Source organism: Eleutherodactylus coqui, chromosome 2, assembly GCF_035609145.1.
Source record: "Eleutherodactylus coqui strain aEleCoq1 chromosome 2, aEleCoq1.hap1, whole genome shotgun sequence".
NCBI lineage: Eukaryota > Metazoa > Chordata > Amphibia > Anura > Eleutherodactylidae > Eleutherodactylus > Eleutherodactylus coqui.
In genome coordinates, this window is record NC_089838.1 from 340,241,847 (window position 1) to 340,260,311 (window position 18,465).

The 18,465-nt window shown below is 44.4% G+C and overlaps 1 protein-coding gene across 1 annotated transcript; it reads right to left on the minus strand.

Moving 5' to 3' along the window:
• Positions 1–17,307: 17,307 nt before the first annotated feature.
• On the minus strand, positions 17,308–18,255 carry LOC136610463 (olfactory receptor 11A1-like). The gene has a single exon (XM_066589691.1). The coding sequence runs from the start codon at positions 18,253–18,255 to the stop codon at positions 17,308–17,310; it is 948 nt and encodes a 315-aa protein (XP_066445788.1).
• Positions 18,256–18,465: the final 210 nt, after the last annotated feature.

Sequence of the window (18,465 nt, forward strand, 5' to 3'; positions counted from 1 at the left end):
AACCCCTTAGATAGTTGCATCGATGAATAAATAAAGGAGTTACAATTTTTTTAAAAGGGGTGAGGAAAAAATGAAACTGCACAAACAAAAAAAAACTTTGTCACTAAGGGGTTAATCTATCTCTATTAGAGATGAGCGAGCGTACTCGTCCGAGCTTGATGCTCGTTCGAGTATAAGGGTACTCGAGATACTCATTACTCGAGACGAGCACCACGCGGTACTCGAGTCAATTCCATTTCCTTCACTGAAAGTTTAGCGCCATTTTCTGGCCAATAGACATGCAGGGAAGGCATTACAACTTCCTCCTGTGACCTTCCAGCCCTATCCCACCCCCCTGCAGTGAGTGGCTGATGAGATCAAGTGACCGCCGAGTATATAAAGCAGTCCCGCCCACTGCTCGCCTCAGACACACGATGGCAGAGATTAGGGAAGGTGCTGTTCCTGCAATAGGGATAGTGTTAGGCTGTTAGCATCTTCAAGAACCCCAACGGTCCTTCTTAGGGCCACATCTTACCGTGTGCATTACTGTTGTGGCTGCTGGGAGCAGTTTTGCACCATTTTTATTTTTTTTTTGTATATGGGGCGTGCAGCCCCATTACAGCTATAGCGTTCTCAGGCTGCAGTCTGTACTACATAGTATAGGGGCAGTATTGGTCAGGCAGGGACAGTGGGTAGTGTGGAATTCTGTCTAAAAGAAACCCAACGGTCCTTCTTAGGGCTAGCTGTGACCGTGTGCATTTAACTCCGTGGCTGCTGGGAGCTCTACTACCTCACTACTGCACACCTAGGCCTGCTTGCAGGCTTGTGTATAATTTTTTTTTCTGGCTGCACTTTGCGTAACATAAGTGCTGTCTCCCTCCAACTGCACGCCAATAATTCTAAAATTTTTACACCACTGTGTGTCTGCCCTCAACTGTACACACGACGACAGTCGCTGATAGAGGGGAAGTCAGATACACGCTATATAGCCTGCATTGCATTCCAAGAAAATTAAAAACAAAATAAAAATCCTTCTTAGGGCTAGCTGTGACCGTCTGCATTTCACTGCGTGGGTGGTGGGAGTTGTAGTACCTCACTATTGCATATTGCACAGCTAGGCCTGCTTGCAGGCTTATGTATAATTTTTTTTCTGGCTGCACTGTCTGTAACATAAGCGCTGTCTCCCTCCAACTGCACGCCAATAATTCTAAAATTTTTTACACCGCTGTGTGTCTGCCCTCAACTGCACGCACGGCAACAGTCCCTGATAGAGGGGAAGTCAGTAGAGATGAGCGAGCACCAAAATGCTCGGGTGCTCGTTACTCGGGACAAAATTTTCGCGATGCTTGAAGGTTTGTTTCGAGTAACGAACCCCATTGAAGTCAATGGGCAACCCGAGCATTTTTGTATATTGCCGATGCTCGCTAAGGTTTTCATTTGTGAAAATCTGGGCAATTCAAGAAAGTGATGGGAACGACACAGAAACAGATAGGGCAGGCGAGGGGCTACATGTTGGGCTGCATCTCAAGTTCCCAGGTCCCACTATTAAGCCACAATAGCGGCAAGAGTGCCCCCCCCTCCCAACAATTTTTACTTCTGAAAAGCCCTCATTAGCAATGCAGGTTTATCAGGGTAAAATTCTAAGTACAGCACCAATCGGGCCCACCCCACTTGCCCCGTTGCCGGCGGTAAGAAGAGACACCACACAGGGATCTGGTATCATTCCTCACACGGGACATGGCTCTCAGCTGTGCCAACGTGCTTTATTACAGATTACATGAGATCTTATACCCTTTGTCCCATCCCCACCAGGGGGTGATGGGCTCATAACCATATATGGGAAGTCCGGATTTCCGCCTTAGACAGTGAGGCGCCTCTGGCTTGTACAGAAAATCACGTATTTAATTAACTCCAGTACAAAGAATCACCCACTCAATTCTAAGAAGTCCGGCCTAAGACAGTGAAAATTATGTACATAGTGGAACATCTTGATATTGCGCTTCTGGGAAATCGGCCAAGTACACGCGGCCTTGTGTCTGGTTCCGTATCTTCTCTGAATTTCTAGAACATCTCTCTCAGCCTTCTAAAGCCTTGGAATATCTGATGTAAGGCGACATATAAGTTTTTTTTTCTCATTTGGAATTGAATAAAACTTGCATACAGGTATAAAACATAAAAAAACATATGGCAATATATATATATACCCTCACAAACCCCCCTAAAAAACTTAATATGGAGATCAAGCATCAGACTTTGCACTCTTCCTCGGTCGTCTCTCCCTTGCGTCAGGGTTTCTCCACTGCCCGTAAGTCCCTACTCCTAAAAGGGAGGGATCCCTACCTCACCTCAGAAGGAGGCCATGGATTCCCTGGGCTTATTTCCGGGCATCCATACCCTCTATCTGTACGAGTTAACACCCCACAGGGTGTGCCCTCGCCGAAACCTAAGGTTTTCTGCACTGTCCCTAGGCAAATGGGAATTCCACTGACAGTCCATCTTATGAGACCGGGGCAGACACAGTACTAGTCCATCTCTCCATTCTTCTGGTAACGTATCTGGTTGGCATTATCGGAACTGGCTCTTCATCTTTTTCAAACAAGGGAAACATTGGTCACATTAAAGGGGTAATACACAAACAGGAAATTACATACCCCACCTCTTTCTGCTAAAATCATATCCAGGGCTACTCTATTTTGGAACGCCATGGATGCAGTGGGCCCTAACTGGTCAGCTAACCCTTGCAAAGCATCTCTGGTGGAGTTTACAAACCTCTGCTGATTGTAATAGATATAATTCATCCAATCTACATTATTATTAACAGTGACAATAGCAAATAAGGACTCAAAACCTGCTTTAACCTGATCTCTAGAATTAAATTCATCTGGCACCCCCCTTGGCACTCCTATTGTATCTATGTATACATGTGGATCAAAGTTACCACCTGGAGCGTCAACTTCTCTCTTAGCACGATGCGGTGTTGGATTCTCACCCTCAGTGTACTCTTCATATTGCACATTTCATTGTATTAATTTGTTCTGAAACAGGGGGCTAGTGTACAGTAGTCAAAGGTGTGTGTTAGAGGAATTGTACCACATTATAGCATGTAAAGGATATGCAGGATCATTAGTTTTTTTCAGTGCGAAGTGTGGATCCAAGTGGGCTTTCCTTCAAGCTTGACTGCAGTTGGGTTGGTGAGCAACATCTGGTAAGGACATTCAAGCAGGGTTTCTCTCTTAAACTTTTCCACATAGACCCTGTCACCTGGTTTTAGATTGTGACACTCATCTGTAGGACCTGGGAGAAAAGCAGAGACTACAGAATGCATTATTGACAATTCCTTGGAGAGACCTATGATAAAATTAACAAGAAAATCATTCCCCAAACTCAGCTACTTTGGCATGTACCCTCCTAGAAAAAGAAAAACTAATAGAAGACACTCAATTCAAGATTTACCCATTTTCTCTATTGGCTTTTGGATCTACTTTCCCCCTACTCCGTGAATGGTAGGGTGTGTGAAAAGCCTGGAATATACCCAAAACAGACATAATGTGTTGCATTATTTCACCTGTGAAGTTTGTACCTTTGTTTGACTCAATCACTTCCGGTGCCCCATATCTGCAGATTACCTCATTCATGAGCTTCTGTGCGGTTACCTGCTTATTTACTTTGGTAACAGAGTAGGTCTCCAACCTGAAAAACATTAACAACAACAAGCACATATTCATGCTTCCCAACAAGAGCTGAGTGTAGCCAATTTGCAATCCCTGAAATGGGTAGAGTGGCCCCGGCAAGTGTTATGTGGCAAATTTACTTCTGCCCTGTTGCTTACGGCAAAGATCATGCAGAATTGGACAAATGATGCAGCAGCTACAGAAAACCAAGGAGCCACCTGTCCTCGTTCAAGCGTCGGCATCATTACTGCTTTGAGAGGTGCGTCTTTCCGTGCGTCAGCTGGGCCATCATGGGGCACAGGGACTATGGTAAGCAAGTTCTGTTGACTGTTCACCATACGCTGTCCCTTTTTAGTCCATTTGTCTTTTTCTTAACTGTAAAGTCTTTAGCATATCAAAGGCCAAATTTTTATCAAAGTCCAAGTTCAAATCAAAGTCCAAGATTTTTATCAAAGTCCAAGATTTTTATCAAAGTCCAAAGTTATTATCAAATTCTTCTTTTCTTCTTTCTTCCACGGCTTGAGGGCCGCTGCTTTTGCTGTGTGGTCTGTGATGGCATTGCCTCTTGCTTCTCCGGTGTAGGAATTGGTGTGAGCTTTCCACCTTGTCAGGTAGAAGTAGGGCCTCCATGAGACTGCACCACTGCATCATTCTTAATTGGCTGTCCTGCTGTGGTAAAAAACTGTCTGGCCTTCCATGTTGGGCCGTAATCATGAGCTATGCCAAATGCATACCGGGAGTCAGTGTAAATGTTTGCCGTCTTACCTTATGCCACTCTACACGCCTCCGTGAGTGCTTTTAATTCCGCTTCTTGTACTGCGACATGCGGAGACATTCTGCTTTTAGGACATCTTGTTGTGCGACCACTGTATATCCAGTGTGGAGTCATCAATCACCCTGGGTACCATCTATAAAAAACAACTCAAAATATGCATTATTAGCAAGGGCTTTCAGTAACTTTTTTTTTTTAACTTAAATTTTCTTGTTGCATCAATGCTAGACAATCAGGCTGGTATTTTATTCCAAAAAGATCAGAACCTTGTTGCAAAAAATTAAAAAAATTAAAAAATGGCTTGCAAAAAATTTAAAAAATGGCTGAATTTAAAAATGGCTGACTTGCAATACCTAGATCACCTATGCCTTCTCCTCCCCCCCTTTAAACCAGGGTACGCAATTGGAACAATAGTACCCGGTTTAAGGTAGTACAACATTGTAAAAAGATTTGATGGATGCAGATAAGGCCTGTAAAATGTTAGCACCTATAACAGAAACATGAGTTACACCGGGGCAGAATAATCTACAAACATCTATTCATATTTGAAATGTAAGATCCCTTTAAGTGAATTCATTATTAGTCTGTTCCTGCCTGCAATGTCTTAGACAGGAGAAAAAAAAAACAAAACAAAACAAAAACTTTTACTAGCTGCTCAAGCTCCTCACCCCTCCCTTGTGGACCAGAGGGATGAAACATTACTACGTACTATTACATCATCTAGCTCCACCCCTTCGATATTGGCTTCGTGCGTCTTTTTTCAGAGCTCACTTGAGCTTAACAGTCCAAGCATCCACATCACAACCAAGCAAAGTCCCATGCATGGGGAGGACTTTTATCTCCAGTCATTACCTGCATCACACATTCCACACAGCCCGAACACGGGTCACTAACTCTCATCCATCCATGCTCTCAAGTTTGCTCCGTCACCCCCCTATTGAAGGTGTACCAGTACATACAGATGCACAGACAAAAAAAGTTTGACAAACATACATACATCAGCTGAAAAACACCGAGGTGAGTGCTATAATTTTATAAAGTACATAATTCTATTGAGATGAGATTGTGAATGAGCGCTATCTTTGACAAATTATGTGAAAAAGTTTGCTGAGTGACTGAGATATTCTATATTTCCTATCTACTGAAGCTATTATATGCTGTATTAAACGCTGAAGTGTTTTAGTTTCTGTGACCCTGACTGTTATCTCTCCGCGAATATGAAACACAGACTGAATTGTTTAGCTTAAACTATTGCCTGCATTTTGAAATCATAATTACAGCGCAACATGTTCTTCATTTTCAACCCCTGTATAAGTAAGAATATGTTAGAAATTGCTATATTTCCCTGCCTACTAAGACAGTATAATTAATTAAATTCATTTCAATTCTTCATTCCTTTACAGCAAGCAGAGATATTATCCAGGGTTATTATTGCATTCTTTCTCTTTCGCTGTTATCTTCCGACCTTGGAAAGCTTACACAGACTCGCAGCTACATGTCAACAAGCCTTCTCCCCTAAAAGCAAGCTCAGTTAACTATTTGCACTATTTGCACATACAGTATATACATATATATACACACATATATATCTATATCTATTATCTATCTTGTATTATACACATTTTCATCTCTCTTTACCAACAAATCACATGCATTGTAACTTTCTTATCGACTTGCCTGCTCCCCTTATTTCTCTCCCCTACCTAACTGCCAATATAACCTTCAATAGACACTCTCCTGACGCCCTCTTGATCACTTACTGTACTTTTCAACATTTCACTTACGGATACTTTCTTAAACAAATAATGTGTACATACCTAACTTACTCTGACTGTCTCTCTCTCTCCTCTCCAGCACTTTCTAGCAAACCTTGGTCTTCCAAGGCACCTCTGGGTCCTAAAGACCTCCTCCCAGACACCATTTTGTAATCTGCCGTGCGGATCGGTGTCACACATTTTCATTAGAGTTTTGTTACATTTTACAGATTCATCCACACGGCGGCAGCCCTTGAGGGGCTCTATCTTCTTTAATAAGATCTTACGCATATTACAACAACAACAATAAAAATAACACGCTCCATAGAATGCATCCCTCTTAATTTTCAAATTGTCAGCCCCTTATATACCGGCAAGACAACCGAGGGTCTCTCTGAAATCAAATCTCTCTGAAATCAAATCGCTAGCCCCATATATAAGGCAAAACGACCGAGAGTCCCTTCTCTTATGAAGCCTATCTCACAAAATGCATCCCTCTCTGCCAAACCATTAACAACTAACTAAACTAAACTGAGGGTCCCTTCTCTTGTGAGAGTAAATGAAAATAAAGAGAGAAAAAAAACTTCTGCAGATACAACAATCTCCACTATTATTAAAACGTTAAAACTTCAAAGTACAAATAGACTACAGACTAGTTTCTGGGTGAGCGATTGGTGCGCATATCACGGTCAGTGGTCCATGACGGCAAACCCGGAGCCCACACGAGTTACCGTGTAGAACTCTTAACCCAACCCATCCGGTCACAAACCACAGATAGTCAGTCCTGCTGCAAGACTCTCAGCGTAAAACACAACATAAATATATGCTTGTCTTACCTGGAGTTCTTGTGAGTTGATCAGGCTCGGTTTGCAGCAGGACGGCTTCTCAGTGGCGTGGATCCGGGTGGAATGCGTTGTAAGCTCCTGGTTTTACCGCCCCAGTTGGTTGCGCCATTTATCAGGGTAAAATTCTAAGTACAGCACCAATCGGGCCCACCCCACTTGCCCCGTTGCCGGCGGTAAGAAGAGACACCACACAGGGATCTGGTATCATTCCTCACACGGGACATGGCTCTCAGCTGTGCCAACGTGCTTTATTACAGATTACATGAGATCTTATACCCTTTGTCTCATCCCCACCAGGGGGTGATGGGCTCATAACCATATATGGGAAGTCCGGATTTCCGCCTTAGACAGTGAGGCGCCTCTGGCTTGTACAGAAAATCACGTATTTAATTAACTCCAGTACAAAGAATCACCCACTCAATTCTAAGAAGTCCGGCCTAAGACAGTGAAAATTATGTACATAGTGGAACATCTTGATATTGCGCTTCTGGGAAATCGGCCAAGTACACGCGGCCTTGTGTCTGGTTCCGTATCTTCTCTGAATTTCTAGAACATCTCTCTCAGCCTTCTAAAGCCTTGGAATATCTGATGTAAGGCGACATATACGGTTTTTTTCTCATTTGGAATTGAATAAAACTTGCATACAGGTATAAAACATAAAATAAACATATGTTAATATATATATATATATACCCTCACATACCTTAGCTAAGCACCACACTACCTCCAACAAAGCACAATCACTGCCTGCATGACACACCGCTGCCACTTCTCCTGGGTTACATGCTGCCCAACCCCCTCCGCACGACCCAGTGTCCACAGCGCACACCAAATTGTCCCTGCGCAGCCTTCAGCTGCCCTCATGCCACACCACCCTCATGTCTATTTATAAGTGTGTCTACCATGAAGAGGAACCGCAGGCACACACTGCAGAGGGTTGGCACGGCTAGGCAGCGACCCTCTTTAAAAGGGGCGGGGCGATAGCCCACAATGCTGTACAGAAGCAATGAGAAATATAATCCTGTGCATCTGGAGCTGCACACGTGGGCATAGCAATGGGGAACCTATGTGCCACAAACTATTCATCCTGTCAAGGTGTCTGCATGCCCCAGTCAGACCGCGGTTTTTTATAAATAGTCACAGGCAGGTACAACTCCGCAATGGGAATTCCGTGTGCACCCACAGCATGGGTGGCTCCCTGGAACCCACTGGCTGTACATAAATGTATCCCATTGCAGTGCCCTGGACAGCAGAGCTAACGTCAGATTAAATGCAGGTGGGCTTCGGCCCACACTGCATGCCCCAGTCAGACTGGGGTCCTTTATAAGTAGACACATGCAGTTACAACTCCGTGTGGACCGACAGCATGGGTGGGTGCCAGGAAGCCACCGGCGGTACATAAATATATCCCATTGCATTGCCCATCACAGCTGAGGTAATGTCATGTTTAATGCAGGTGGGCTCCGGCCCACACTGCATGCCTCAGTCAGACTGGGGTTCTTTAGAAGTAGACACATGCAGTTACAACTCCCTGTGGACCCACAGCATGGGTGGCTCCCTGGAACCCACCGGCGGTACATAAATATATCCCATTGCAGTGCCCAGCACAGCTGATGTAGCGTCAGCTTTAATGCAGGTGGGCAAAAAAATTAATTGGATTACACTGTAGGCAAGGGCCCCAAAACATTGGTGTACCAACAGTACTAATGTAACTCAGAAAAATTGCCCATGCCCAACCAAGAGGGCAGGTGAAACCCATTAATCGCTTTGGTTAATGTGACTTAATTTGTAACTAGGCCTGGAGGCAGCCCAGTTAAAATAAAAATTGGTTCAGGTGCAAGTTTCAACACTTTAATGAGAATTGAAACGTATAAAAATTGTTTACAAAAATTATATGACTGAGCCTTGTGGGCCTAAGAAAAATTGCCCGTTTGGCGTGATTACGTGAGGTTTCAGGAGGAGGAGCAGGAGGAGGAGGAGGAATATTATACACAGATTGATGAAGCAGAAATGTCCCCGTTTTGGATGGTGAGAGAGAACGATGCTTCCATCCGCGGGTGCAGCCTACGTATTGCTTAGGTATCGCTGCTGTCCGCTGGTGGAGAAGAAAAGTCTGGGGAAATCCAGGCTTTGTTCATCTTGATGAGTGTAAGCCTGTCGGCACTGTCGGTTGACAGGCGGGTACGCTTATCCATGATGATTCCCCCAGCCGCACTAAACACCCTCTCTGACAAGACGCTAGCCGCAGGACAAGCAAGCACCTCCAGGGCATAGAGCGCAAGTTCAGGCCACGTGTCCAGCTTTGACACCCAGTAGTTTTAGGGGGCAGAGGCGTCACGGAGGACGGTCGTGCGATCGGCTACGTACTCCCTCACCATCCTTTTACAGTGCTCCCGCCAACTCAGCCTTGACTGGGGAGCGGTGACACAGTCTTTTTGGGGAGCCAGAAAGCTGTCAAGGGCCTTAGAGAGTGTTGCCCTGCCTGTGCTGTACATGCTGCCTGATCTCCGCGCCTCCCCTGCTACCTGGCCCTCGGAACTGCGCCTTCTGCCACTAGTGCTGTCGGATGGGAATTTTACCATCAGCTTGTCCGCCAGGGTCCTGTGGTATAGCATTACTCTTGAACCCCTTTCCTCTTCGGGTATGAGAGTGGAAAGGTTCTCCTTATACCGTGGGTGGAGCAGTGTGTACACCCAATAATCCATAGTGGCCAGAATGCTTGTAACGCGAGGGTCACGAGAAAGGCATCCTAACATGAAGTCAGCCATGTGTGCCAGGGTACCTGTACGCAACACATGGCTGTCCTCACTAGGAAGATCACTTTCAGGATCCTCCTCCTCCTCAGGCCATACACGCTGAAAGGATGACAGGCAAGCAGCATGGGTACCCTCAGCAGTGGGCCAAGCTGTCTCTTCCCCCTCCTCCTCATGCTCCTCCACCTCCTCCTCCTCCTCAACGCGCTGAGATATAGACAGGAGGGTGCTCTGACTATCCAGCGACATACTGTCTTCCCCGCCTCCGTTTCCGAGCGCAAAGCGTCTGCCTTTATGCTTTGCAGGGAACTTCTCAAGAGGCATAGCAGAGGAATGGTGACGCTAATGATTGCAGCATCGCCGCTCACCATCTGGGTAGACTCCTCAAAGTTTCCAAGGACCTGGCAGATGTCTGCCAACCAGGCCCACTCTTCTGTAAAAAATTGAGGAGGCTGACTCCCACTGCGCCGCCCATGTTGGAGTTGGTATTCCACTATAGCTCTACGCTGCTCATAGAGCCTGGCCAGCATGTGGGGCATATAGTTCCACCGTGTGGGCACGTCGCACAGCAGTCGGTGCACTGGCAGATTAAACCGATGTTGCAGGGTGTGCAGGGTAGCAGCGTCCGTGTGGGACTTGCGGAAATGTACGCAGAGCCGGCGCACCTTTCCGAGCAGGTCTGACAAGCGTGGGTAGCTTTTCAGAAAGCGCTGAACCACCAAATGAAAGACATGGGCCAGGCATGGCACGTGCGTGAGGCTGTCGAGCTGCAGAGCCTCCACCAGATTACGGCCGTTGTCACACACGACCATGCCCGGTTGGAGGCTCAGCGGGGCAAGCCAGCGGTCGGTCTGCTCTGTCAGACCCTGCAGCAGTTCGTGGGCCATGTGCCTCTTCTCTCCTAAGCTGAGTAGTTTCAGCACGGCCTGCTGACGCTTGCCCACCACTGTGCTGCCACGCCGCGCGACACCGACTGCTGCCGACGTGCTGCTGCTGACACATCTTGATTGCGAGACAGAGGTTGCGTAGGAGGAGGAGGAGGAGGGTGGTTTAGTGGAGGAAGCATACACCGCCGCAGATACCACCACCGAGCTGGGGCCCGCAATTCTGGGGGTGGGTAGGACGTGAGCGGTCCCAGGCTCTGACTCTGTCCCAGCCTCCACTAAATTCCCCCAATGTGCCGTCAGGGAGATATAGTGGCCCTGCCGGCCTGTGCTTGTCCACGTGTCCGTTGTTAAGTGGACCTTGGCAGTAACCGCATTGGTGAGGGCGCATACAATGTTGCGGGAGACGTGGTCGTGCAGGGCTGGGATGGCACATCGGGAAAAGTAGTGGCGACTGGGAACTGAGTAGCGCGGGGCCGCCGCCACCATCATGCTTTTGAAAGCCTCCGTTTCCACAAGCCTATACGGTAGCATCTCCAGGCTGATCAGTTTGGCTATGTGCACGTTTAATGCTGAAGCGTGCAGGTGTATGGCGGCGTACTTGCGCTTGCGCTCAAATACTTGCGCTAGCGACGGCTGGACGCTGCGCTGAGAGACATTGCTGGATGGGGCCGAGGACAGCGGAGGTGAGCGTGTGGGTGCAGGCCGAGAGACGGTCATGCCTGTGTCCTGAGAGGGGGGTTGGATCTCAGTGGCAGGTTGGGGCACAGCGGGAGAGGCAGTGGTGCAAACCGGAGGCGGTGAACGGCCTTCGTCCCACCTTGTGGGGTGCTTGGCCATCATATGTCTCCGCATGCTGGTGGTGGTGAGGCTGGTGGTGGTGGCTCCCCAACTGATCTTGGCGCGACAAAGCTTGCACACCACTGTTCGTCGGTCGTCTGCAGTCTCAGTGAAAAACTGCCAGACCTTTGAGCACCACGGCCTCTGCAGGGTGGCATGGCGCGAGGGGGCGCTTTGGGAAACAGTTGGTGGATTATTCGGTCTGGCCCTGCCTCTACCCCTGGCCACCGCACTGGCTCTTCCAACCTGCCCTGCTGCTGCACTTGCCTCCCCCTCTGAAGACCTGTCCTCAGTAGGCTTAGCAAACCAGGTGGGGTCAGTCACCTCATCGTCCTGCTGCTCTTCGTCCGAATCCTCTGTGCGCTCCTCCCTCGGACTTACTCCAATTACTACTACCTGAGTGATAGACAACTGTGTCTCATCGTCATCGTCCTCCTCACCCACTGAAAACTCTTGAGACAGTTGCCGGAAGTCCCCAGCCTCATCCCCCGGACCCCGGGAATTTTCCAAAAGGTTGGGCATCGGTCACGACAAACTCCTCCGGTGGGAGAGGAACCATTGCTGCCCATTCTGGGCAGGGGCCCGAGAACAGTTCCTGGGAGTCTGCCTGCTCCTCAGAATGTGTCATTGTAATGGAGTGAGGAGGCTGGGAGGAAGGAGGAGCAGCAGCCAGAGGATTCAGAGTTGCAGCAGTGGACGGCACAGAACTCTCGGTGGTCGATAGATTGCTGGATGCACTTTCTGCCATCCACGACAGGACCTGCTCACGCTGCTCATTTTCTAATAAAGGTCTACCGCGTGGACCCATTAATTGTGAGATGAATGTGGGGACGCCAGAAATGTGCCTTTCTCCTAATCCTGCAGCAGTCGGCTGCGATACACCTGGATCAGGAGCTCGGCCTGTCCCCACACCCTGACTTGGGCCTCCGCATCCTCGCCCGCGTCCACGTCCTCTAGGCCTACCCCTACCCCTCAGCATGGTGTATTACCAGTAGTGCAGAAACAGAACGCTGTAATTAAATGTGCCGCTTATTGGCCTGTGGTTGGAGGCTGACTTCGCTTACGGAACGCACAGCAGAGCTAGGAAAGAATTTTGCGCAAGCCCGCTGTAACACTTAGCTGGCTGCGTATTAATTAGGACTACTACCCCCAGCAGAGACGCAGTACAGTCAGGACGGTCACAGGCAGCCGAAATATATTTTTTTGTCCCAAATTTTTTTGGAAAAGCCCACTGTCTATATAGACAGTATATGTCTTTCACGTTTTTCACTGTCCCTGCCTCAGCACTACTGGCCCTATAGTATGTAAAATTACTGCAGACTAAGGACGCAATGCTCTGCACGGCCGATATACAAAAAAAAGAAAAAGGTGCAACACTGCGAAAAGCAGCCACAACATTACTGCACACGGTCAGATGTGGCCCTAAGAAGGACCTTCGGGTTCTTGAAGCCTAAAATCACTCCTAGCACTCTCCCTATAGCAGCTCCGGCATCAGCAGCACTTTCCCTGAGCTATGTCAGAATGCATCTGTGGCGAGCCGCGGAAGGGGCCGATTTATATACTCGGGTGACACCTGATCTCGCCAGCCACTCACTGCAGGGGGGTGGTTTAGGGCTTGAACGTCGCAGGGGGAAGTTGTAATGCCTTCCCTGTCTTTCTATTGGCCAGAAAAGCGCGCTAACGTCTCAGAGATGAAAGTGAAAGTAACTCGAACATCTCGTGGTACTCGTCTCTAGTAAGGAGCATCTCGAACACCCTAATACTCGAACGAGCATCAAGCTCGGACGAGTATGTTCGCTCATCGGTATTTATTAGTTTCAACCAAGGGAATAAAGCCTCTAAACTTCTAGCCGATAGGATTAAAGCCGAAGAAGCTGAAGTTAGAATTTTATTTCTGTTTGTCTATCATAAAAACAAGATTATTAATTTTCGCAAAATAGCAGAGGAATATTCTCCCTATTATAATTCACTTAAAACTGAAAACATGATGCAAATATCACACGTCCTAATTAGCCACTTATTGAGGACTTTTTGAATAATATCTCTCTTCCATCCCTCTCCAATTCCAAAATCACACTTTGGACACAATCTACTCACTAAAACTAAATCTCTTGGACCTGATGGTCTTTCTAATTATTAGCATTAAAAAATATTTGCCAGCACTCTTGTCCCTTTTAAAGATCTTCCACCATGCTATCCAAAATGGTTCTTTCCCTTTGAAAATGCTAAATGCTTCAATTATTACACTTCCTAAAGTGGATACGTTGCACCATATTCCTGAAAATGTAGGCATGTTTCATTATTCAATTCTGATATACCTTCAAAAGATTTTTGCTAAAAATTTGACAACACAAACATCTTATCAGGCTTAATCCAAAACAATCAAGCAGGCTTTATCTCAAGCAGACCAGTTGATTTATTAATCTGAGTTTGCTGAGTCCTGTCAGGTTCCTTCTCTGCTCCTCTCATGTAACACAGAGAAGGCATTCGATGGGGTGCATTAGGGATACCTACAAGCTGTCCTTATAAAATTTGGTTTACAGGAAAACTTCTTTTCAGCAACCATGTCCTTATACTCTTCCCCTAATGCCTATGTTTATACTTCAGGTTTCATGTCAAAGCCCTTCTTAATTAGCAATGGAACTAGAGAAGGTTGTCCTATGTCACCATTTATTTTTGCCCTAATAATGGAACCTTTTGTAAAGTATATAAGGTCATCTCGAGATATCCAGGTAGGAAATAAAGAGCATAAAATAGGCTTAGATACTGATCATGTTATTCTAGCCTTATTAAACCCAACCCTTTCTTCATCAACTGTAACTACCATAATTAATAAATTCGCCAAAGTCTCTTATTATAACATTAATACAGCAAAATCACAATTCATCAACCTTGATATTAAAAAATCTAAAATACCAATCCCTGTGAATAAGTATAAATTTAACTGGGTTGATGAAGCTTTACCATCTTTCATCTGGGAAAAAAGAAACCTTGGCTTAAAAGAGATATACCTGACGTACATCAGAAAAATGAAGGCCCTGTTTCGTCTTCAATAATTCACTACTACAGAGCCACCATCCTGGACCAACTCAGATTTTTATGGTCAAACGATTCATCAAAAGAATGAGTGTCCATTAAAAACTTTAGGCTAGGCAAACATCCTTTGAAATCCATCTTACTGGCTCTACTATTTCCCTTTAAGTAAAATACTCTTCTCACTGCTGCCAATGTTTGTAATGTGATGACAAAAAAGAAACTGATCTCCTTCCCCATGCACAAAGCTGACATAAATTTGCTTGAGGCTGCAATCGATAACCTCTTTCTCTATAACTGGGGCAAACTAGATTTAACTCAAATTCCTCAATTTTGTGTTAATGAGTACTTTTTACTATTCTTTTTTAAATGTCTCCAAATTAGTAACCTTTTAAAACCTCCCCTGTACAAGAATTGCTGTCCTTTCTAAACTTATGTCTGGCTCTCATCTCTTCAGGGCAATAATAAAGCCTCTCCACTTGCTACCATCATTTAATTAATCATTTGGAAAATATCAATAAAAGATGGAAAATTGACCTGACAGTTCAATGAGCACTATGCATTAATAAGTGAAAGTGGAAGTATTTCACTATGCGTTACAGTGATCACGTGACCACCGGGTGCCCTCTGTCACAACACAGCTGCAGGATTCTAGCAGGCCCTGATCATCTCTGTTAGTGACTATTGTTTTCCACTGTAATATGGGCTCCTATGGATGTCCCAGCTACAGTGGAAAAGTGTGAAATAAATAATAAAAATAAGACAAAGATGGTAAAAAAAATAGTTACAAAAATAAGTTAAAAAGAATTGCAGAATATCATAAAAAAATATGTACATAAAAAAGAGAATGCCCCAATGTCAACCAAAGCTGTCGCCATATGCACCCTCTAATTCAAAACTATACATATCATATATATAACAATGTCCAAAAGACAACGAGGAACCCATTTTCATACTTTATTTTAGCATAAATCTACAAATTCTAAAAAATACAACTATTAAGAAAAAAAAAATATATATAGCTTTTTAACCCAATAAACCTAAAAAAGAAAAAGAAAAGAAAGTGAAAATCTATACTAAAAATTAGCTCTATATTTCACGGAAAAAATGCTGCAAAAATAATTTTGGTAGCTGAAGGGAAAAAAAATAGGGCAGTAAACCCACCACAGGGGTAAAACCCGTTAAAAATGTCTGGTCCTTTAGGTCTAAAACAGCCTCGTCTGAAGGAGTTAAGAAAAAAATAAGAAAAAATATAGGAACCATTTCTTCTATTCACAAAATCTATTTTTTATGCTACAATGAAACAATCAGATAATAATATAAAATCACAGGGGCTGAGGAATTGCAATCTGTCATTCGGATAATCACTAAAATCTAACCTTTATTTAATTATTTAAAAATTCAGCCTCCAAACAAGTAAACAAATAAAGAAAAATATATAAATATCTGCACCACTTTGTGTTTAATGTCAGTAGCTTGTATAACCACCAAAACAGATATATACAGATATATATGTAGCCCTTATGGGTTCAATATTCTGTTTTTCCTAAGTAGGTAAATCGTATATTTAGTTATTATTTTTTTGTAGTATAAACCAGGTAGTTATCCACTACCACATTCCCTATTCAGTGATGAGAAGGTCTGCGGGTATCACAGTTGAGCCCTGTGATGAATACCCCTGACTGATCACAACTTTATTAGGGATCTTTACCAACTATATGGTCAATGTGTAGGTGGTGTGAGCACTGGTACATTGGATCCCTCTTAGGGATTCTGGTCCAAGAGCGGAATGGCAGTATGTACTATTAATGCCAGATACCCTATGCCAGCTATCAAGATTAGAGCTGGATCCAGACCTAGCATTATGCACTCAATCTTCAGTTACTAATATCCAATAGATCAACGTCAACTATGCTGAAGTAACAGGCAAATCTGTCCTGGAAAAGGCCAAAGTGCCTGAGATTAAATACCCAGTAATTTAAATGACGAGATTGGCATTAGTCATCTACTATGATCTATGTATGTGCATAGGCTGCTCATTTGGTTTCATGCATTTCTGTCGATTTAAACAACTCCTCGTTCAAATGATTTAACAGACAGAGAACTTGTTCACAGCCATAGAATCAGAAGCCTATCCTCTGTCAAGTAACTCTTAGGCAAGAATCTAGTCTAGGGATATCGTTCTCTTCAGGAAAAACCTATTAAGGCATATCCACAGCACTCCTAAGTGAAGATTTTTCACCATATCTTCCTGAAATTTTCAGTTACGGTCATTAGTGTTTGCACTGTATATGCATTTGCAAAGAAGGTTTGGTTTATTTTGGGTTCCTGAGGTATTGTTATAACTGACAGAAACTCCTCAAACCAGAACCAATCCATCAACCTATAAGCATTAAACGAGCAGCCTATGCCCATACGTAGATCATAATAGCTGGCTAATGTCAAGCACAATGTCATTTATATTGCTGGGTATTTAATTTCAGGCTCTTTGGCCTATTCCAGGGCAATTTGCCTGTTACTTCAGCATAGTTGACATTGGGCCATTGGATATTAGAAACTAAAGATTGAGTAGCCCATATGGGCCACATTGTATATATCTGTTTTAGTAGTTATACAAGCTACTGATATGAGACACACGGTGGTGGGGATAGTTAGACATTTTTCTTTATGTTTGTTTGTTTGGAAGCTGAAGTTTTAAAAAATCAAATAAAGTTTCTATTTTACGGATCATCCTATGAATATTATAACTAATAAGTAACATCTCTTTGTTCTACTATTATAGTCCTTCCTTATAACAAACCATGAAATATTTCCTAACAGAAGACTGAATCTCTTTGTTCCTTAGACTGTATATTATAGGGTTTAGAAGAGGCGTTATTACAATGTAGACAAGGGAAAGAAACTTGTTAACTGTCAGTGAATGTCCTCTGTAAGGGACCATGTAGATTATCAGCATGGAACCGTAATAGATAGAGACAACCATTAGGTGAGCGCTACAAGTAGAGAAAGTTTTTTGCCGGCCTGATGTGGAGGGAATTCTAAAAATGGTGAAAAAAATATACACATATGATATAACAATAAATGACAAAGGCAATACCATTATGGGAATACAGAGGATCATCATTTCAATGTCAGGAACAGTTGTATCTGAGCATGACAGTTCTAAAACAGGGGCATAGTCACAAAAGAAATGGTTAATTATGTTCGGCCCACAGAAGTCTAAGTTACATACAAGTACAAGGGAGATAAGAATTAACAGGAAGCCCAGAAGCCAAGATGAGATGACCAGGCCGTATCTAAGCTTAATACTCATCATTGAGATATAATGTAGTGGCTTACAGATGGCGAAGTACCGGTCGTATGACATAGCCGTGAGCAAAAAACACTCAGCACTGACTGTTCCTCCATACAAGTAAGATTGGGCTAAACATCCAACGTAAGATATAAGGCTTCCTTCTCTTATGATGACATCCAGCATCTTAGGAACAATACTGGTTACAAGGATTATGTCTGAAAAAGCTAAATGCCCAAGGAAGAAATACATTGGAGATCGGAGGCGTTGGCTTGTTGACACCAGTAAGATGATTAAGAGGTTTTCACACACAGTCATACAATACATGAGAAGAATAATAGAGAAGAAAGGCAACTTGTAATCATTCAGATCAGGGAATCCAAGGATGAGAAACTCAGTGACGGTGGTGGAGTTCACTACCTGCACCGCCATCTCAAACAGTTCTATGGAGGCGTCTTGTAGAGCGTTGTGATGAGCACACGTTTATTAATAGGTTTTAGATGTTCCGTGAAGCCATTTGTCAGACTGAGGATTTCGTGCTTCTAATATAGTTTTTGTATTATCTACATGTAATGTCAGTCTAACTCTTGACCACAGTAAGGGGATATTCACACATTAAAGATTTGCTGTAGATATTTCTGG